The 22,974-nt window shown below is 45.4% G+C and overlaps 2 protein-coding genes across 5 annotated transcripts in view; one reads left to right on the top strand and one right to left on the bottom strand.

Annotated features, from left to right (window-relative positions):
• The window catches only part of LOC140206828 (uncharacterized), a 49,038-nt gene that overhangs the window by 5,140 nt on the left and 20,924 nt on the right, over positions 1-22,974 (top strand). The window lies entirely within an intron of this gene.
• LOC140206825 (uncharacterized) lies at positions 631-21,949 on the bottom strand. 4 transcript variants are annotated; one of them, XR_011888402.1, is made up of 3 exons: positions 20,780-21,936; positions 18,444-18,611; positions 631-788 (listed from the first exon to the last, which is right to left on the bottom strand). XR_011888402.1 is itself a non-coding variant. In XM_072275067.1 (3 exons), the coding sequence occupies exon 3, from the start codon at positions 11,476-11,478 to the stop codon at positions 10,345-10,347; it is 1,134 nt and encodes a 377-aa protein (XP_072131168.1). In that variant the 5' UTR covers positions 11,479-11,885; positions 18,444-18,607; positions 20,780-21,949; the 3' UTR covers positions 10,128-10,344. The 4 variants fall into 4 exon arrangements, 3 of the variants coding, with proteins under 3 accessions (XP_072131168.1, XP_072131167.1, XP_072131169.1); XM_072275067.1 differs by lacking the exon at positions 631-788 and adding an exon at positions 10,128-11,885 and having other exon boundaries at positions 18,444-18,607; positions 20,780-21,949; XM_072275066.1 differs by lacking the exon at positions 631-788 and adding an exon at positions 10,128-11,885 and having other exon boundaries at positions 20,780-21,949.

The following is a 22,974-nucleotide window of genomic DNA, read 5'->3' on the forward strand; positions in this document are numbered from 1 at the left end:
GAACTTATGTCCAATGTGGGGGTGAGAGGGAGGATGGGGTGGAGAGGAAAGACAGTAAGGGGACAGTAATGTTGCCTCCTTACAACGAAACTAACCCTCTCACTGTGTCAGAATCAATGATTAAATCCAGCACCCAACACTGTGTTTTCATTCCTGCACATTGTAACTTGAACCATCTCACTGAGGTTCTGATGGAGACACAACCCCTGCCCTCTGCACATGTGATCACATCTCCCCTGATTCTGACATTTCAAATACCCTCAGAATGGTTTTCTGATTCAGTCTGAAGGTTATGGTACATTCAGCTCATCGTCAGACCTGACAAACCATGTCTTCCCACAGCTGGTTCCACCTGTTGGTGTGTCCTCTTTCCTCCATCTCCAGGGAAGCTGCATCTCCACACAAACTCCTCACTTGAGATGACTGTCTGTACCCGTGACACAGGAAATCACATCACTGTCACTCTCCTGATACCATCCGGGAAGCGGTACCGCAACATAAAAGCCAGGACCAACACGCTCCGGGACAGCTTCTTCCACCAGGCCGACAGACTGATGAACTCACGCTGATTTGAGTGTACTCTATATTACATTGTCTGTTTTATTTATTATAAACTGTTATAAATTACTATGATTGCACGTTGCACATTTAGATGGAGACGTCAAGTAAAGATTTTTACTCCTGATGGATGTAAGAAATAAAGTCAATTTCATTCAATTCCTGATTCCGTGTCTGAGCCGCTCCCCTCCGGGTATCCTCCGTCAACAAGCTTCTTCCTCAGTCACCATCTGTCAGATTATAAAAAACAATTAAAACGATCTATCAGACAGCTCCTGTACCCCTCCACCCCTGTTAAAACTCTCTGCTCAGCCCCTTCCCTATTCCCTTTCCCTTTCAGACTCCCGATGTGCCAGCAGATCCGAATTCACCGTGTGGACATTTCTACCCCACAGGAGGCTGTACAAACCCGTGTCCTTCTCTGATGCACAGCTCAGTGACCCCAATCCCTGTCTGCACTCGCAGCCCATGACGGTGACAGCTGTCCTAGACTCTGTAACTCACAATCTTGTAACACAGAATCTTGTTCACAGCAAGTTTAGACAGTCATTAATATGAAGAGAGAATTGTTGTTTCCTGAAAGGACAGGCGAGCGAAGCTGTCTGATCCAATTCACCAGATGGTCCGGTGTTTACAAGTTAATGTGTCCCGGGACCCACTCATAACCCCGACCCACACAGACAGACAGACAGACAGACAGACTGTCCTTTCGCCCCAAACCCCCTGCAGAACCACAAGGAATTGATCCACGGCCCGGGCTCGGTCGCAAAGTGAAAACCGGGGCCGAGGAGAGCCCGGAGACAAACACCCCGCTGCCCACTCCACCAACAACACGGCACAGCCGGACACATCTCACAACACCGGATCCGCTCCCGATGAAACCCGAATTTAATTTTGTTGTTCCAGATCGGACCCAACAAAAGGTGTTTTAAAATTGAAGCGCTCCCCCTCACGTGACGTCACACAGCAGCCCCCCCACGCGCCTGACCTCACCCATGGTCTCCCCGTATCTGCATCTGCTGTCACGAGCACGGTGCCTTACGTCACACACGCGCTGCTGTGCTCGAGCTTTTTCGGTTTAACGGCTGAGGTCCTGAGCACGAGCAACGCCCCGCCCCCTCCGAGCAGTCAACAGAGGAATTGAACTGATTGCAGAGCTGCGCTATTCCCATTGGTGCGAAGCGATGTCAATCACTGTTACACCCAATAGTGGAGCCGGACCAGCCGAGAAGGCGTTACCCGGTCTCCTGCTGCAGACCGACAGCCCGTTAAAGCGGAACAAAATCCCAAAGTAAATGTCCGCTTTCTGATTTATTTCCATTTCCCTCCGAGGGAAGTTGGGGCGTTTGTGAAGCGTCTCCTGCGGCCGGAGTCTGATGTATCGCTGAGAGGTAGGAGGAGACCGCTCGGCCCGTCGGTTTGATGCCGGTTCCCCGGGGAGGGAGAGGATGAAGACGGTGAGAGAGGGGGCGGACAGGATGTTTGTCCCGGTGGGGACAGGAGGGGCTCATCTGTGGAAATGTCTGAGCCCACGGTGGTGGCGATTCACCACATTGGGGGGCAAACACCGGCAGACTGTTGCCCTGCAAGCGGGGCCGATGGTCCGGGCAAAGTGACAATTATTTGTGTTTTGTTGAGATTGTACCGGGAATATGGTGTAAAATCCCGCTCCCCACACTAACACGGGTTATACAGACCAAAGAACAAACTGCCGGAGGAACTCAGTGGGTCGGGCAGCATCTGTGGAGGGAAATGGACCGTCAGCATTTCGGGCCGAGACCCTCCCTCTGGACTGAGAGTGGACGGGAAATAGTCCGAGAAAAGAGGTGAGGGGTGGGGATGGGGCAAGAGCTGGGGAGTGAGAGGTGGATCCAGGTGAGGGGGAGGTGGGAAGGTGGAAATAGTGACAGGGGTGGGAGGTGAGTGGTTGGGGCAACACGGGGCTGCAGAAGATGGAAATTAATTCCATAGAGGGTTAACAAAGAGGTTAGAGAGTATTTGTTATAGAGAGTGCAATGAAGATTCACCAGACTGATCCCTGGACGGTGGGTCATCATATGAAGAAAGATCAAATGTGATAACCCTTTCATTCAGAGAATCAAGGACTGAGAGGTGAACACATTGAAATGCACAACATCATTACCGGTTGAACCAGGGATCCCAGTCTCTGAAAAAGGGGGTGGACTGTCCGGGACTGAGATGAGGGGAAATGTCTCCACTCCGAGGGTGGTGAATTTCTGTAATCCCCACCACAGAGGGCAGTGAGGACTCAGTGATCGTCCTCACATAAAATAGAGATGGGCAGATGTGTGGAGACTGAAGGGTTCGAGGAAATGAGGATCGGACAGAAACACATGGCTGAGATGGGAGAGCCGCCGTCATCTTGTTGATGGTTAGAGGGGCTGAATGGCCACCTCCTGCTGTTTCAATGTTCCTGTCAGTGAGGACAGAGAAATATGAATGGAAATTAGAAACATAGAAAAACTACAGCAGAATAGAGGCCCTTTTGCCCGTAATGCTGTGCCGAACATGTCCTTATTTTAGAAATCACCTGGGGCTACCCTCTATTTTTCTAAACTCCATGCCCAGGAGTCTCTTAAAAGACCCCATTGTATCCGTCTCCACCACCGTTGCTGGCAGCCCATTCCATGCACTCACCAGTCTGTGTGTAAAAAACTTACCCCTGACAATCTCCTCTGTACCTGCTCCCCAGCACCTTAAACCTGTGTCCTCTTGTGGCAGCCATTTCAGCACTCGGAAAAGCCTCTGACAATCTACAAGATCAATGCCTCTCATCATCTTGTACACCCCTATCAGGTCACCTCTCATCCTCCAGCTTAAACCTGTGTCCTCTTGAGACAGCCATTTCAGCCCTCGGAAAAGCCTCTGTCTCTCCACACGATCAATGCTTCTCATTTTATACACCTCTATCAGGTCACTTCTCATCCTCTGTCGCTCCAAGGTGAAAAGGCAGAGGTCACTCAACCTATTCCCATTAGGCATGCTGCCCAATCCAGGCAACATCCTTGCACCCTTTCTATGGTTTCCACATCCTTCCTGTAGTGAGGTGACCAGAACTGAGCACAGCACTCCAAGTGGGGTCTATTCAGGATCCTATAAACCTCCAACATTACCTTTTGGCTCCTAAATTCAATCCCACAGAAGGCCAATGCACTGTACGTCTTCTTTACCACAGAGTCAATGTGCATAGCAGCTTTTAGTGTCCTATGGACTCGGCGTCAAGATCCCTGTGATCCTCCACATTGCCAAGAGTCTTACCATTAATAGTATATTCTGCCATCATATTTGGCCTAACAAAATGAACTATCTCACATTTATTTGTGTTGAACTCCATTTACCACTTCTCAGCCCAGTTTTGCATCCTATCAATATCCTGCTGTAACCTCTGACAGTCCTCCACACTATCCACAACACCCCCAACCTTTGTGTTATCAGTAAATTTACTAACTCATCCCTCCACTTGCTCATCCAGATCATTTATAAAAATCCCGAAGATTTGGGGTCCCAGAACAGATCCCTGAGTCACACCACTGGTCATCAACCTCCATGCAGAATATGACCCATCTACAACCACTCTTTGTCTTCTGTGGGCAAGCTAGTTCTGAGTCCACAAAGCAATGTCCTGTTGGATCCCCTGTCTCCTTACTTTCTCAATAAGCCTTGCATGGGGTACCTTGTTAAAGATCATCTGAAAGTCTGAGCAACCAACATGCGCCGTCTCTGCTTTATCTATCTTGCCTGTTATTTCCTCAAAGTATTCCAAGAGATTTGTCAGACACGATTTCCTCTAAAGGAATCTTGCTGACCTTGTCCTGTATATAACTGCCATCATCATTCGTCCCCAATTACAGTGCCCAAAAATTTCACACTTAATACACTCAAACATATTCCTGACCACTGAGATCAGACTAACAGACCTATAATTTTCTTTCTTCTTCCTCCCGCTCTTCTTAATGAGTGGAGTGACATTTGCAACTTTCTGGTCTGCCAGAACTGTTCCAAAATCTAGTAATTCGTATAGATAATTACTCATTACTTTAAGAGAAAACTAAGGGGGAAATTATTTGTTCAGAGGCGGGGAGAGTGTGCAACGAGCTGCCAGAGCAAATGGTAGGGTTGATTTCAACCTTTAAGAGAAGTTTGCTTTGGTCCATGGATGAGAAGGATATGGAGGGCCATGGTCCAGTTGGAAGTTGTTGGAACTCGGCAGCTTTGGCACAGACTAGATTGGCCGAATGGCATTTTCCTGTGTTGTGGTGTTCTATGACTCTAATGCCTTCATAATCTCTTCAGCTACCTCTTTCTGAACCCTGGGGTGTTCACGTTCTGGTCCAGGAGTCTTATCTACATTCAGGCCTTTCAGATTCCAAAACACCTTCTGTCCTTGGTAAAAGCATGTATCCTCACTTCTGCCCCAGATACTCCTGAATGTTAGGCATTTATGTATTAAATTTAATAATACAATTGACTTCAATCTGCAGGAGGATTGGGAAAGTCAGATTTGTGTGAGATTGCAAGAGAGGGAATGTATTGAGTGCTTATGAAATGGGTTTTTAGAGCAGCTGATGGTTGAGCCTACTCGGGGAACTGTTATCTTAGATTGGGTGTCGTGTAATGACCCAGATCTTATTAGGGAGGTTAATGTGAAGGAACCATTAGAAGGCAGTGATTATAATATGATTGAATTCCTACTGCAATTTGTGAGGGAGAAGCATAGGTCACATGCGTAGTATCGCAATGGAACAAAGGGAATTACACAGGCATGAGAGAGGTGATTCTCCAGGTGGATTGGAGAAGGATACTGGTGGGGATGACGCCAGAGCAGAAATGGCTGACGTTTCTGGGAATAGTTCATAATGTACCGAACAGATATGTCCCGCAGAAGTAGTTCTCAAACAGCGGGGCTAGGCTACCGTGACTGACAAAGGAAGATAAGGACTGTAAAAAAAAGCCAAGGAAACTGCATATAAGGTAGAAAAAGTGATTCGGAAGTTAGATAATTGGGTAGCTTTTAAAATCCAACAACAAGCAACTAAACAAAAAAGCTATTTGAAGGGGAAAGATGAAATATGAGAGCAAACCAGACAAAAATATAAACCATTATAAAATTGTGAAAGGGAGGTGAGAGTTTATATTGGGCCACTGGAAAATGATGCTCATGAGATAGAAATGGGGAAGAGATGGTAGATGAACTTGATAGGTACCTTACATCCATCTTCTCTGTGGAAGACTCCAGCAGTGTGCCAGAGATCCGTGAGTGTCAGGGAGCAGGAGTGAGTGCCATTGCTATTACAAAGGAAAACGTGCTAGGCAAACTCAGGTTCTTAAAGTGGATAAGTCAACTGGACCAGATGGACTACATTGCAGAGTCCTGAGAGAGGTTGCTGAAGAGATAACAGATGCATTGGTCATGACCTGCCAAGAATCACTTGATCCTGGCATGGTCCCAGAGGACAGGAAGATTGCAAATGTCAATCCACTCTTTGAGAAGGGAGGAAGGCAAAAGAAAGCAAATTATAGTCCAGTTAGACTAACCTCTGGCTGGGAAAGTGTTGGAGTCTATTATAACAGATGAGGTTTTGGGGTACTAGGAGACTAATGATAAAATAAGTCAAAGCCAGCATAGCTTTTATACAGGGAAATCTTGCCAGACAAATCTGTTAAAGTTCTTTGAGGAAGTCATAAGCAGGGTGGACAAATGAGAGACAGTGTATATCATTTACTTGGATGTTCAGAAGGCATCTGATAAGGTGTCACACATGAGACTGCTTAACAGGATAACAATCAGAAGAAATACTGGCATGGACAGAGGAATGGCTGACAGCCAAGAGTGGGAATAAAAGGAGCCTTTTCTGTTTGGCTAACAGTGACTAGTGGTCTTCAGGGGTCAGTATTCAGTCCGCTACTTTTCACATTGTTTGTCAATCATTTGGATAATGGAATTGATGGCTTTGTGGCAAGGTTTGCGGATGATACAGAGATAGGTGGAGTCGTTGGTAGTGCTGAGGAAGCAATGCGATTGCAGGAGGACACAGACAAATTTGAAGAACAGGCAAAAAGGTGGCAGATGAAATACAATATTGGATAATGCATTTTGGCAAAAAGAACAATAGTGAACTATTATCTGATTGGGGAGAAGGTTCAAACAATAGAAGTACAGAAGGAAATAGGAGACCTCGGGCAAGACTCCCAGAAGGTTAATTTACAGGTGGAGTCTGTGGTGAAGAAGGCAAATGCAATGCTGGCATTTATTGAAAGTGAAGTAGAAGATATAAGCAAGGAGATAATGCTGGTACTTTACCAGACACTACTTAGGCTGCACTTAGAATATTTGGGACCCATATCTCAGAAAAGGTGTGTTGTCATTGGAGAGAGTCCAGTGGATGTTCAAGAAGATGATTCCGGGAATGAAGGGGTTAAGATATGAGGAGCATTTGCCAGCCTTGGGCCTGTACTCCTGCACTGACACATGTTTAATAAATGCAGGTGATGGGGGGTAAATCTCACTGAAACCCACTGAATGTGGAAAGGTCTGGATAGGGTGGATGAGGAGAGCACTTTTTGTTTGGTGGGGGTAGACATAACAGCAGGCACAGCCTCAAAACTGAGGAGCAACCTTTTAGAGTAGTTAAGGAGGATTTTATTTAGTCAGAGAGCAGTGAATCTGTGGAATTCTCTGACACAGATGGCGGTGGGGGCCAAGTCTGTGGGTACATTTAAGGCAGAAGCTAGTAGTTTGCTGATCAGTCAGGGCATTACAGGAGATGTCGAGGAGACAGGTGCATGGGGTTGAGTGAGGACCGGGATCAGACATGATAGAACAGCGGAGCAGACTCGATGGGGCTGAATGGCCTAATTCTGCTCCTATGTCTTATGGTCTTATAATGCTAGTGTCTTACACAGTGAAGATTGACACAGAATACTTATTACACTCAGCCGCTATTTCTTAACTATTACTGACTCAGCAGCATCATCTTCCAGCGGTACAATATCAACTCTTGCCTCTCTTTTACTCTTTATATATCTGAACAACTTGATATCATTGGCTCACTTACCTTCATTTTTCATCTTGTCTCTCCTGTGTTTTTTTTTCAGTTGTCTCCTGTTGGTTATGTAAAAGCTTTCGAATCCTCCAACTTCCCACCATTTTCTTGCTGTATTATATGACCCCGCTTTTGTTTTTATCAGAAACAGAAGAAAATCTGTGGATGCTGGGAATCACAAAATGCTGGAGGAACCTAGAAGGCCAGGCAGCACATATGGGACAGAGTAAACAGTCGATGTTTCGGGCCGAGTCCCTTCAGCAGGACTGGGGGATAAAAGCTGAGACGTCAGATGAAGAGTGTGGGGGTGAGAGGGGTGGAAGAAGTGGAAGGTGATCGGTGAAACTGGGAGAGGGGGAGTAGTGAAGGAAAAAACTTATCAGGATATAATTTCCTTAACGATTCTCGAAACATGATTGCTATTGCCTCCACATCTCTTCAGCCACCTCTTTCAGATCTCTGCCGTGTTCACCATCTGGTCCAGGTGATCTATTTACCTTCAGACCTTCTGTTTCCCAGAACCTTCTCCTGAGTAACGTAACTTTACACATTCTGACCACTGACATCTGGGACTTCCATATTCCTGCCAATGGCTTCCACAGATAAGAGTGATGTACAATACTTATTCAGTTCATCTGCCATCACCTTGCACCCCCACCCCATTACTACCTCTCCAGCATCATTTTTCAGTGGTCCGATATCCACTTCCACCTCTCTTTTACACTATATCTACCTGAAGAAAAATTTGGTATCCTCTTTAATATTACTGGCTAACTCACCTATGTATTCCATCTTTTCCTTCTTAATTATTTTAGTTGCATTCTGTTTGTTTTTAAAAGCTTCCCAATCCTCTAACTTCTGAGTAATTTTTGCTCTATGCCCTCTCTTTGGTTTTTATGTTGTCTTTGATTTCCCTTATCAGCCACGGTTTTGTCACCTCACCTTTGGAATACTACTTCCTCTTTGTGATTTATATATCCTGTGCCTTCCGAACTTCTTCCAGAAATTCCTGCTATTGCTGGTCTGTTTTCATCCCTGCCCACGTTCTTTTCAAATCAATTTTGACCATTTTTTCTCTCATGCCTCTGTAATTCTCTTTATTCCACATCGGACTTTAGCTTCTCCTTCTCTAATGTCAGGGTGAATTTGATCATATTAAGATCACTTCCCCTAAGGGTTCTTTGAACTTAAGTGACCTAATTAATTCCGCTTCATTAAAACACCCAATCCAGAATAGCTGATCCCCAAGTGGGCTCAACCACCAACAGCTCTAAAAAAGCATCTTGTAGGCATTCTAGGAACTCCTGCTCTTGAGACCAACACCATCCTAATTCTCCTAATCACCTGCATGACAATCCCCCATGACTATTGTAACATTGCCCTTTTGGCACACATTTTCTATCTCCCATTGTAATTTGTGGTCCACATACTTACTACTGTTTGGAGGTCTCTATACAATTCCCATCAGGGATTTTTTTTTACATTTGCTGTTCCTTAATTCTACCCACAGATGCTGCACGTTCCAACTCTATGCGACGTCTTTTCACAATTCTATTTAATATTTTACCAACAGATCCACACAACACCACTACCAGCTTGTTCTTGGCTTGTTCTTTCAGGAAACATATAAGTATCTGGGAAACAAGAGGACCTGCAGATGCTAGAAATCTAGAGAACTACACACAAAGTGCTGGAGGAGCTCAGCATATCAGGCAGCATCTATGGATGGGAATCAACATTTCAGGCCAAGACCCTTCATCAGGACTCTTGATACCCATGTATCTGGAATATCAACAAGCAAAGAAAATAGAAAGTAGTGTGAAATTGTGAAAACCTTTGACAAAATTTAGTTGAAGGCTTAAAAAAAACCCTGCCAAACAGAGCTCAATAGTTAACAAATACAACGAAGGCAATAAACACTTTCATCAATACCGACATCGACTTTTTTAAAGTGAAAATATCTTGGTCCCATTTCAATCAGTAAAATTTACAAAGATAAATAAGAACTTTAGAAAAGTTTAGAAAAGTCTATTTACACTCAAACCCACTTAGATTAACACTACCTTGGATAGAAGAAGGAAGAGAAATAACACACATGAAAAATAAAATCACAACAGTCAATAGATAAAACCTTCCTCAACACACACGTTCCTCGACCAGTGGAGCACCTCACCACAGGTATCGTTTGTGTCATCAGTCAGACAACCGAAAGATTTTCTCCATCAATCAGCTTCCAAATGTTGCTACTCTGTCACTTGTTGCCACGCCCCGCTGATGATTCCCTTGTCCTCGACTTCTTCAGTCTGCAGGAAGTTCAAGGGAAACCTCTTCACCCACAGAGTGGTGACTGGAACCTATCCCACAGGGAGAGTGAGAGATGAACAACAGGGGAGGGTTTAAAAGGACTGTTGTGGAACTGAATACATGGCAGGGTCCAGCCAGCCTGAGTTGACTCTCTACTGTACACTAAATGTGTTATAAATTCACTAAGTACCATAGACAGTGTTTAAAATAGAAATGATTTATTGGTCTCTTATCCAGAATATTAAACTCCAGTCCCATTAAAGGTGAATAGGCTGAAGGAGAAACTCCTCCCGTGCCCAGTGACCAGGGTGCAGAACTGGGTGTGGTGAGCAGCAGCAATAGTTGCAGATTTCAGCACCGACAGTCACGCTCGAAATTGCATTCAGCAATGGTGATGGATAAATATGCAGCATGCAGCTTATTGAAAATTTCTCCCAGTGTGAACCTGGTATTGTATTACAAGGTTAGATGACTGAGTGAATCCATTCCCACAGTCTGAGGAGGTAAACGGACTGTCCCCATTGTGGACTTGCTGATGTACCTTAAGTTGAGATGACAAAGTGAATCCTTTCCCACAGTCTGAGCAGGTTAATGGCCACACCCTAGTGTGAACTGACTGGTGTGCTTGTAGCCCGGATGACTGAGTGAATCCTTTCCCGCAAACTGAGCAGGTGAACGGCCTCTCTCCAGTGTGAACTCTCTGATGTACCTTCAGTTTAGATGACTGAATGAATCTCTTCCCACAGTCTGAGCAGGTGAACGGCCTCTCTCCAGTGTGAACTCTCTGATGATCCTTCAGATTAGATGACTTAGTGAATCCCTTCCCACAGTCTGAGCAGGTGAATGGCCTCTCTCCAGTGTGAACTGACTGGTGTGTCAGTAGGTAAGATGACAGAATGAATCCCTTCCCACACACTAAGCAGGTGAATGGCCTTTCCCCAGTGTGAACTCGCTGATGTACCTTCAGTTGGGATGAGCAAGTGAATCCCTTCCCACAGTCTGAGCAGGTGAACAGCGACTCCCCAGTGTGAATTCGCTGATGTACCTTCAGATGAGATGACTGAGTGAATCCCTTCCCGCAGTCTGAGCAGGTGAACGGCCTCTCTCCAGTGTGAACTCGCTGATGTACCTTCAGTTGAGATGACCCAGTGAATCCTTTCCCACAGTCTGAGCAGGTGAATGGCCTCTCCCCAGTGTGAACTCGCTGATGTACCTTAAGTCGAGATGACTGAGTGAATCCTTTCCCGCAGTCTGAGCAGGTGAATGGCCTCTCTCCAGTGTGAACTCGCTGATGTACCTTCAGTTCAGATGACGATCTGAATCCCTGCCCACAGTCTGCGCAGGTGAATGGCCACTCCCCAGTGTGAACTGACTTGTGTACCAGTAGGTCGGATGACCGAGTGAATCCCCTCCCGCAGTCTGAGCAAGTGAACAGCCTCTCTCCAGTGTGAACTTGCTGATGTACCTTCAGTTGAGATGACCAAGTGAATCCCTTCCCACAGTCTGAGCATGTGAATGGTCGCTCCCTGGTGTGAACTCGCGGGTGAGCCATTAGGTCAGATGACTGAGCGAATTCTTCCCCAGAAATTCAGCAGATGAACAGCCTCTGCCCAGTGTGATCTGACTGGTGTGTCCACAGGTGGGAAGACCGACTGAATCCCTTCTCACACACAGAAGAGGAGAATGGCCTTGTCCCAGTGCAAACTTGCTTATGTACCTTCAGTTGAAATGACTGACTGAATTGATTCCCACTGTCTGAGCAAGATGAACGGGCTCCCCCCGTGTAAAATGACGAGCATGTCAGTCGGTCAGATGATTGAGTGAATCCCTCCCCACATCTGAGCAGGAAGGATGATTGAGTGAATCCCTTGCTCCACTTCGTAAATATCTGGACAGAGACAGCAAAACTGGCGTGTTGTGTTCAAGATTCCCATAGACAAATTCCTTGTCGTATTTAACCTGTAGAAAGATTTACAAAATCCATCAGTGGCTGAAGGACAACATTTCAGATGAGATCACTTGAGTTGTCAAGGTGTGATCTGACATCACACTGTTACAGTGAAGTTCAACCCAAGTTGGAGACAGAAATCATCTTCTAACTGCACACAGTGCTGGTATCTGGAATGACCATCAAATTCTCTGATGCTGTTCCTATCTCTATAAGAATGGGGCATTTCTGTCATCTCTAATCTGTGACCTGGCTCAATTTGACTCTCTCCATTGGTATTATTCCCTGTTCTCAGTGAGCTGCATGGGTGTCTGGCCCCACAGTAATTGAAACACTCTCACACAAATAGCTGGCAGTGCATCCCATGCACCCACCACTCTCTGGGTAAAAAACTTACCCCTGACATCCCCTCGGTATCTACTTCCAAACACCTTTAAACTATGCCCCCTCGTGTTAGCCATCTCAGCCCTGGGAAAAAACCTCTGGCTATCCACACCATCAATGCCCCTCATCATCTTATACACCTAAAAAGGGCTCTAAACATAAACAAGGAAATTATACATTGCTTTGAGGATTTGTTAGAAGTATACAAAATTATGAGGGTATAGACAGGGCAAATGCAAGCAGCTTTTTCCACTGAAGTTGGGTGAGATGACAACCAGAGGTCATGGGTAAGTGGGAAAGGTGAAAATTTAACGGGAACATGTGGAAAAGCTCTTTATTGAAATGGTCGTGAGAGCGTGGAATGAGATGCCAGCACAAGTGGTGAATATGAGCTCGGTTTCACCATTTAAAAGAAGTTTGATAGGTACCTGGATGGTGGGGGTATGGAGGGCGATGGTCCCGGTGCAGGTAGTTGCATTAGACAGCTTAAATGTTTTTTCGGCATTGACTAACAGTCTAAGGCATTTGGAGGAACAAAATATCCAGGGCATCAATCTCTTTTGAAAACCAAGATTCCCTGCGCCAGTTACCTTTCAACTTTTAATTTGGCAGGCCCATACAAACGCTACATCCTCAAAATTTCACTTCTGTAGTCCTCCCAAATACCAAGTATTCCTTGGCCAAAAAACAGCCTATCCCAAACCACACTTGTCAGATCCTTTGATACCATCCAATTTAGAATCTCAACCTGTGATCCAGACCTCTCTTTTTCCATATTTGCTTTGAATTTCATGGCATTATGATCACTAATTTCTGCCACCAGCCCTGGATCATTTCCTAACAGCTTACTGCACACTTCAACATCGGGAATTCTACAAACTGATTAAGGGCACATTTGACAAACTCTACCCCCATCTAGTCCTTTTACAGTATGTGAGTCCCAGTCAAAATATGGAAAGTTAAAATAACTTACTGAATCAACCTTTGTTTCTTGGCATGGTCTGCGAACTCTCTACAAATTTGTTCCTTTCAATCCCTCAGACTGTTGGGTGCAACCAAATCCCAATGATGGCTACAATATCATAATTCCCTGTCCTGAGCTCATCTGGCTTTCCTATGATGCTTCTTGCATTATGATATATTCAGCTCAGCACATTCATCGCACCATGCTCAGCCATTTGATTGCTGACTCTGTCTGAGGTCTGAACAACATCTGACTGGTGTCAAGAAAACAACCTCTCCCTCATTGTCACAAAAACAAAGGAGCTGATTGTGGACGACAGGAGGACTGGAGACAGGCTAACCCCAGTTGACATCAATGGATCTGGGGTTGAGAGGTGAACAGCTTTAAATTCCTCGGCATCAACATCACCGAGGATCTCACATGGCTGTGTTTTGAAAAGAGCACAGCAACACCTCTTTCACATCAGATGGTTGAAGAAGTCTGGGATTGGGCCCCAAATCCTAAGAACCTTCTAAAGGGATACAGTTGAGAGCATCCTGACTGGCTGCATCACTGCCTGGTATGGGAACTGGACTTCCCTTAATCGTAGGACCCTGCAGAGAGTGGTGTGGACAACCCAGCACATCTGTAGATGTGAACTTCCCACTATTCAGGACATTTACAGAGACAGGGGTGTAAAAAGGGCCCGAAGGATATTGGGGACCCAATTCACCACAACCACAAAGTGTTCCTGCTGCTACCATCCAGGAAACGGTACCACAGCAAAAGGACCAACAAGCTCCGGGACATCATCTTCCACCAGGCCATCAGAGTGATTAATTCATGCTGATACAATTGCATTTCTATGTCATATTGAATGTCCTATGAACAAACTATTTATTATAAATGACTCTAAATTACACATTTAGACGGAGACGTAACGTAAAGATTTCTACTCATCATGTATATGAAGGATGTATGTAATAAAGTCAATTGAATTCACCCTCTCACTATCTGTTCTGTCATTCTGGCTCCCATTCCCCCTACAACTATTTTAACCACATCACCCCTCCCCCCCCACCACTAGCACAAGCAAGCCTTACCACTAGGGTATTAGTCCCCTCTCCTTCTGTTCCCCTAACTAACGAATCCACTGCCCTCCCTTTTAATTTTTTCTGCCAGGTAATCTCCCCAAAAGCTTCAAAAGTGGTCTACCTGTTGTTGTGTGGGATAGTAACAAGAGTACTCTGCAATGGCTATTTAACCTCATTCCCCTTCCTGACTCTCACCCAGTTTCCTGTGTCCTGCACCTTGGGTGCAACTCACTTCTCTTCATGTCATATTTATCACCCCCTCCAACTCCTGGATGATTCATTCATTCATTTCAAGTTCCAACTCCTTAAAGTACAGGGTTACAAGCTGCAGCTGGATGAACTTCTTGTAGGTGAGGGCATCAGGGACACTGGAGGTTTCCCCACCTTCCCACCGATGTCCCCTCTAATTTTTAAATGACAAGCGTATACATAAATCTTGTACTGTGCATTTTTTAACCCAGTGACAACATGTGCACAGTGAATTTTATATAGAGAGGTATTCATTTTAACAGCTAGCAAATCACTGTCGATAGGAACTTTGATATCCTCTGTGTTTGATCGACTTCACCTGCTCTCTCACACAAACTATGCAGCAGGCCTGTAACCGGTGATGAGGTATTTTCTCACCAGAGCTTTTGCACATTGTCCATCTGTGGTTTGCTTGCTAAATTACACTTTAAAAAGTCAGATGTCCAAATATCACTCCACTTCTTCCCACTTGTGAATTCTCCAGCAACTTTTGTATCACCACAATACACACAGGTAACACTAGTTTCTGTATTGGACATAAATATTTTCCCTGAATCCTCCCGAGGAATTGAGGATATATAAAAAAATCATTTCGAACCTGTGCAACCTCTGGCTAAAAGAATAATTGGGACTGAACAGGAATGTTGAACTGAAGTAAACTCTGTCTTCAGCAGTTAGCTAAGACAGGCTCATTACCAGTTCTCTGTGGCTTGCAGAGAGACAGACTGAGAGATGATAACATTGTACCTTCGTTAGTTGATAACATTATACATTGTACCGTCGTTTGAGTAAAGGGAGGAGGACTCACTGATAAGGACAGGAATGAACATCTGTCTGTAACTAAGTCAGAGCCTTGCAAAGGGAACAACGGATAAGGACTGGATGGTACATCCATCTGTAACTAAAACCTTGATTTAATGAACTCTCTTATCTAATTAGTTAAGTTTTGCACCAACAGACATGGTGGCTGTACCAGTTCAAATAACATCTACCAACAGTAAGGTATGGGGCTTACTATGTATAAATACATGGCTGTAACCTGACTAACTCATTCCACTTGTCAGATGGTGGCAGTGCTTACGTGCCTTCCCTTTGACAACTGGGTCTCAAACTCCTGCAGGAGAATGCACAATAAACTGTGGTGACGATAAGAAGCTGGTCTCTCAAGTTTTACTCAGATTTAACTTCAACATTTGGCGTCACAAACAGGATCCCAGTATAGGTACTGCCAAGCAGACTGTGGTGGGATATTACCTCACGAGAACAAGCAGTAAATTTGATATGGAAAAAGAACTGTGGAAAGAAGTGGAAATTGTTGAAATGGGAATGGAAGGAAAAGGCAGATGTAAAGTGCAACAGTATATTATTAGCAAGTTGGAGGAATAATGCATGTGAAAAAGGGATAGAGGTATGCACTACAGAAGGAACGCCAAAGGTTGGGAGACGCTAAAAGCGGAGTGTAAGTGGTGGATGGGCGCTGAAAACGAGAGCAGGAAAAACAACGTAAGCAAACCAAGGCTGGCCTACATAGGAGAGAAGGGCAGGAACGTCAGTCTAAAGTTCGAACTGACAGGGAAACAAGGGATCCCGGACCCATGTCTGGCATACCGACCCGGTTTGAGGACAGTGACCGTGATGAGGAGTGGGCACCCACCTTACCACTACCCCCACCTTACCAGGGGCCAAGTGTTCCCAGTGCCCCTGAACCCCAATCCTCCCAGTGCTCAGATACGGTGGCCGCTCAGGTAAAACAGCGGCATCAGGGAAGGGGAGGCACTCTATACCCTGAGATCCAGAAAGGGAATAACGAGGATTATTCCGAGATAGTGAGGGAAGAATCCAATAAAACCCCAGAGTTAATGGCTCCACAAAGACAATTTCCCACCCAAATGCTGCCCAAACCACGAGCAGGAGTGATTCAGTGATTCCTGTGTATGCACCCTGGAAGCTTTAAGAAATGATAATGATCATGAATCAGGCCCCACATAGGAAAGAAAGACCAGCACAGTTTGCTCAGTATGTCCGCAGTACTCTACAAATGCTTAAAGTGACCCCGCAAGATTTATTCGGTCTCTGCTGCATGATTCTGTCAGCTGATGAGGGGTGGAAATGGAAGGCAGAATTGGGATACCAAACCTATCAGGAGTTTCAGGCAGGAAACCATAATGAGAATGAACAGACAGACCAGATTACTCAAGCTTTGGAAAGGGCTCTCCAGCAACTCGTAAACATCACTAAAGTACAAGAATGGAAACCTCAGCCTGGGGAATCGGGACCAGACTATTGGGAGCGATTTGTGGCCTGCTAAGGCACTTTCACAGGAGACCAAGCCTTTAATGTGGGAATCCGTCCGCCCAGTTTAACGCCTTACTGCTCCAATGCTTACCAACTAAGTCAGCCAACATGATTAAAACCAATAATATGGATTGGCCTGACAATGACCAAAATCGAATGCAACGAGCTTTGACATATTATTGGGACCCGGCTTCCGAACCCGATCAACCCCGAAGGGAACTAATATTAAGGGTGATTACGTTCAGTGGGAAGCAGGACGCAAGTGGTCTATATCTGGGGATCAGAAATGGGAACAAAAACCTACCAAGGGACAGATGGGGACAACAACCCGTTTAGAAATTGACAAGCAAGGATGCTTCCAACCATGAGTACCACCACTCAGAAAGAGCACAATGTGATAGTGACGGACGGTGAGATGGTTGTGCAGGACTCTTTTGAAGCAGCTGCCTCCACCCAGAAGGCTGAGCTCATTGCTCTGACTCGTGCCTGTATCCCAGCAACAGACTAATGTGCAAACGTTTACACAGACTCCCGTTATGCATTTGGAATTGTACATAACTATGAGCCAACTGACCAAAATTCTCCAAGCATTACATTCACAGTATATTACATTACATTATATTCACAGAACCTGTGCTATTATTGAAACAGAATGCTGCACCTATATCCCTGATAAGTCTAAAATTACATCCCTCTCCAAGCACACTGCCAAGGAAACTGACAGCATCAAGAGAGTAGGGCAGGATTTACACGGGTTCACCGAAGGGTCGAAATGGTGGTCTTCGAAGGCCTGTTTGGTAATATGTGGGGCGAGATATTGCATTATGGCCTAATAGTTGTACATATGATTGTTATAGTTACTGATGTACACTGCTTTTACCCACTGATAAGTCTGTGCTGTACTCAGTTGTGTTCTCTGTAAAGAATTACTACTTTGTTGATCATGTAATGATCAAATGGAGGGAGTGATAAAGTATGTAAGAGGCTTAACATTTCATTAAACAATAACAGCCTGTTTTTCTGAAAGAAACTGCTGATGATCAACAGATGTGCTGAGCCATATTTCTTCTTCAGGGTAGCTAGCTAGGATTTCAGGATGCTTATCTCCTTGTGCATTCATGCATAGAGATAGGAGAGCTTCAGTCTGTTCTGTGTGTATAAGCCATTATGACTATTTTGTAATTTGTCTTTAGGGGCTGTCATGTAGTAAATAACTTTGGCTCCAGCCTATCTCATGTGGGGGGTATCTGGACAGATATACCTGTGGTGTAAGGGGAATTGTTAGTCAGTTAATGGATTGGGCGGGAACAGTCATAGACTGTTCCTGTTTGAGTGACTAACTGAGTAAGCCCCGGGTGCTTGGAATAAAGAGTTTGTACTTATACAGTCTCTAAGTGACTTTATCCGGATTACACTTCCACAGAATGGGAGTGGTTTTAAAGGGCTGGGCTGGGCTGCTGGAAGCACATTATCAGACCTGAAATGATTGCAACTGAGGCATAACTTCTTCTGGGCACATTCAGTCTCACTCCAACTATTTCCTACCTTCCTTTGTACAGCTATGTAATGTCTAAAGGACCAGTGTTTGAGTAAATGAGACTCACCAAACTTTCTCCTGACTGAATCACTGGAATCTCCGAGTCAGGTGGGTCCTCTCCAGTTGATGCTCTCAATCCTCGGACTGGTTCACTTGTTGCTGTTCCCTCATCTTCAGTCGTGGTTTGCTTCCAGTTGGGGTTTTTCTTCCAATAAATCTCTCACTGCAGATCTGACTTTAACATGAAAGATAATGAAGCACATTAACAATAAAATTGAGAACCAAACATTTCTGCTTCATGTTTCTAAGAACAAAACTCGCTGAAATTTAAACATTGAAAGTAAATATAATGATCTCAGTGAGCAATCTTTTATTGTCTCTCACGTGTCACAAAACGATATGGGATAAGAAGGAGCCATCATTCTGTCATGGTGAGACATAAGATACAGGTACAGAATTAGGTGATTCGATCCATCTGGTCTGCCCCAACACTCAACCATGGCTGAGTTTTATTCCAACACCATATTCCTACCTCCCTCCTGTAACACTGAAGCCACTCATCCTTTCCTCAGATTAGCAGTCATTGCTTCCAAAGGAACTCCAGAAACAAACATCTGATCCCAGACCAGAAATACTCGCTCAACACCTCAGAAGCCTGGGCAGCTCAGACCCTGGGTCCAATTTACCTGGATCAAAAACTGTGATATCCCAGGACTCAACCTCACAGAGTCATACAGCTGAATCTGCCACTCACCGATCCTGACAGACTCACACATCGTTCCCACATCTCACACTGGGTAGTGCAATCCGGGATTTCCCCACAACCAACGTCCAGCAGCTCGAAATTTCTGCTTCATTGCAGAAGGACGACCATCCAGCCCCATCTGTAGAAGTACTAACCAAAGTCAAAACCAAAACACCAACAGTTCCATATCCCTGGAAAGCTGATCACAGGATTATAGTCCAAGCACCAATTCTCCCAGTACTCTTTGCTGCCAGTAAAATGCTGCAGTGTGTCAGCCAGTCACAGTTCAATAACTAGCACTCCCACACCGATGCACAACAGAACTGGTACCTGATGACCCTCTGGCATTCCAGCTAACAAAAAACAATTCTGGAAATAACTCAGTGAGGCCGAAGGTGCATAAGAACACTTCACAATGAACAGAAAGGTTAGAAGAAAGGTTGGTGATATATAACATTGAAGTGGTGGGATACAGGGTGGACTGAGGTTGACCCAGGTTGCTGATATACACCATTGAAGCAGGAGTGGGGGGTGGGGGGTAAGGAGACGGGACAGAGTTTGAACAAGATGGGCAGAGATGAGCAGATGGAACCAGGTGAGAGAAGGGATCAAGGACAATCACTGATGGTCCTCCAGCAATACAGAGATACTGAATGAATAGCACATACCACTGCATAAAATATCCTAAAATGACAAAATTAGAACAAACAACAAGAACTTTGGCATATGCCCTTTGACCCTCACCAAATTTTTATCAACACAAGATAGAAAGTTTCCCATCTGGACACTTCACACTTTGCATGGTAACTACTCTGCCCGTGACTGCGAGGAATGGCAGAGAAATTTGGATAAGGGGTAGGCCATTTAGAACAGAGTTGAGGAAAAACATTTTCACCCAGAGAGTGGTGGATGTATGGAATCCTGTGCCCCAGAAGGCTGTGGAGGCTAAGTCTCTGGATGCTTTCAAGAAAGAGATGGATTGAGCTCTTAAAGATAGTGGAATCAAAGGTTGTGGGGATAAGGCAGGAACTGGATACTGATTGTGGATGATCAGCCATGATCACAGTGAATGGCGGTGCTGGCTCGAAGGGCCGAATGGCCTAGTCCTGCACCTGTTGTCAATTGGCTATTGGATACAGATCCGCACATCACAGAAACCATTCCCCGCCCCCCCGCAGCCTTCCCAGATCCTCGGTAATGGAGGAAGCATCACCACCAAGCACACACCACGTGATCTTGCGTCACAACGCGGAGGGCGGGGCAGAGCTGCGGTAAACAACCTCACATGATCTGTTGGCGGGAGTTCCATTTCAATTCTGCGGAAATAGACAGCCTGGGCTCCTGGTTTGGATCATTCAATGCAGATTAAGTGAAGTCGACACATTATTGACGACGCAAACAACAGGAATTCTGCAGATGCTGGAAATTCAAACAACACACATAAAAGTTGCTGGTGAACGCAGCAGGCCAGGCAGCATCTCAAGACTGCACCTCTTCCTAGAGATGCTGCCTGGCCTGCTGCGTTCACCAGCAACTTTTATGTGCGTTACATTATTGACGAGCCCAGATGACCGGGTACTAAATGAGTAATTGGCCCTCAGTTCGGGGCTCACGGCCAACATCAGATCTCCCTGCTCGGGATCGGTCTCTATACTCACCGATAGGAAAGTGGTATCTTCGGCCCGCAGATAGTGATTCCGACCCGGGAGGCGAGGATACAATTCCCGAATCCGCGGACGATCAGTTTCTGCACTGAGCGGAAAGGAAGCCCACCAAGACACTGTGGGCATGCGCGTAGTGAGTGTTACATCATCCGGAGGGCGGGTCCTCGGAAACAGACGCGCAGATGCTGCCCATCTGCGGTTAACGGGGCGGGGGGGTGGTGGTAAACGGGATCACGTGACCGGTGGGGTCTGCCACCCCAGACCAGGACTCCAGCTACCAACAACTCACCTAAGATGTATTCTATACTTTAATAACCCCAGCGAAGATATATCATCTGTCAACTCTACCAGTCCTCTCGTAATCTTATAAACGTCTATCAAGTCTCACCCCAGCCTGCGCCGCTCTGGAAAAAAACAACCCAAGTTTGTCCAACCTCCTGTTATAGTTTATGCCCTCTAATCCAGGCAGTGTCCTGGTAAACCTCTTCTGCGCCCTCTCCAAAGTCCCGACATCCTTCCGAGAATGGGGATGACCAGAGCTGTGTGAAACACTACAGATGTGGTCTAACTAGTTTTATAAAGCTGTGTTACGAACTGTAACGTTTTAGCAATGAACCAGCAGCAATAGAGTTCACAATGGAGTCTGGTTTTGATGTTAAAACTACTATCCTTACTAGTATCTACTTATAATGTAGTAACTTAATGAAATAAAGTTAACAGTGTTATGTGTATATATGTGTAAATATAACTCCCAAACTATCGAGCCTGAGGGAACAAAGCTTAGAGTCTTGAGATGGTAAAGTAGGAAAGTTCAGTAATCCACGGAATAAATGATGGGAGAGAGATATTTGTAATCCAGGGTGAAACGTACAGAAAAGGCCGTTACATCAAAATAACCATCGTCGAAGTTCTTATCCGTTGAATCCGTCCACATACGAGTTATCAGCGAGAGTGACTTGTCACAGGAATACCGTCTTCCAGGGGTTACCACACAACATACCCAGGCAAGGGTTAACACAAGTGGTGCCCCAAGATATTCCAAAATCCACTCTTAAGGATATTATGAAGTGATAGCCACACATTCGTTGTGGTTCCGTGTACCGATGATCAACCCACTCTTGTTGGCACAGAAGAGTTCCAAGCCTCAGCTGCGACAAACTGAATCTATCAGCTTTTCCAGTCTCTCTCTCTGTCTCTCTTCAGACCGGCCGACTGCCTCTCTGCAGATCGCTCTCTCTCTCTTATGGTTAAATCCACAGTTAGCGCCGTCAGCCTGTGACTGACGTCATAGTCCCGCCTCCTCACTCCGGCGCTCTTAAAGACACAGTCACAGTCCGACCGCAGGCTCGCAACAGCCGCAACACAACTTCCCGACTTTTCAACTCAGTGCTTCAACTAATAAAGACAACCACGTCATTTGCCTTCTTAACCACCCGATCAATCTGTGCAGTCTCTTTCAGGACCGATGAACTTGGAGTCTAAGATCCCTCTGATCATCAACACTGTTCAGGGTTTTGCGTTTAACAGTGTACTGTCTCACACATTCGACCAACCGAGCTGCCAAGATGATCATCACTAATCAAATCTCACTGAGATTTCTCAGGTCCTGTTGAATTTATTACCAAGTGCACAAGTACGGGAAGGTACAGGTACAGAGAAACACTGACTTGTGGCAGCATCACAGGCAAGTACATTCAGATAACACACGGAACACAAATTATACGATTCTCTGACAGTAACAATCTATAAATATGATTTATGTCATTAACAATATATAAAATACAGTACATTCTGTCATGATCAAAATTAAAATGTGCAATAACAGACTTGGAAATGGTGAATTTGATCCCTGTCTCCATTCCTCCTGGAGTCCACAACCAGCTCCTTTGTTTTTGTGACATTGAGGGAGAGGTTGTTTTCTTGACACCACTGTGTCAGGGTGATGATTTCTTCTCTGTAGGCTGCCTCGTTATTATTTGAGATGAGACCAATCAGTGTAGTGTCGTCAGGGAATTTAATTAGCAGATTGGAGCTGTGGGTGATGGCACAAATCATGGGTGCACAGAGAGTAAAGGAGGGGGCCAAGGAGACAACCCTGTAGGGTATGTGTGCTGAGGGTCAGAGAGACAGAGGTGAGGGGGCCCACTCTTACCACCTGCCGGCGATCTGACAGAAAGTCCAGGATCCAG

The sequence above is a fragment of the Mobula birostris genome, chromosome 13 (genome assembly GCF_030028105.1).
Source record: "Mobula birostris isolate sMobBir1 chromosome 13, sMobBir1.hap1, whole genome shotgun sequence".
Taxonomy (NCBI): Eukaryota; Metazoa; Chordata; class Chondrichthyes; order Myliobatiformes; family Myliobatidae; genus Mobula; species Mobula birostris.

Bases quoted from the DNA above. Each gene is read 5' to 3' on its own strand.
- LOC140206825 (XM_072275067.1), bottom strand. From the start codon at position 11,478: ATGGCTCACCCGCGAGTTCACACCAGGGAGCGACCATTCACATGCTCA.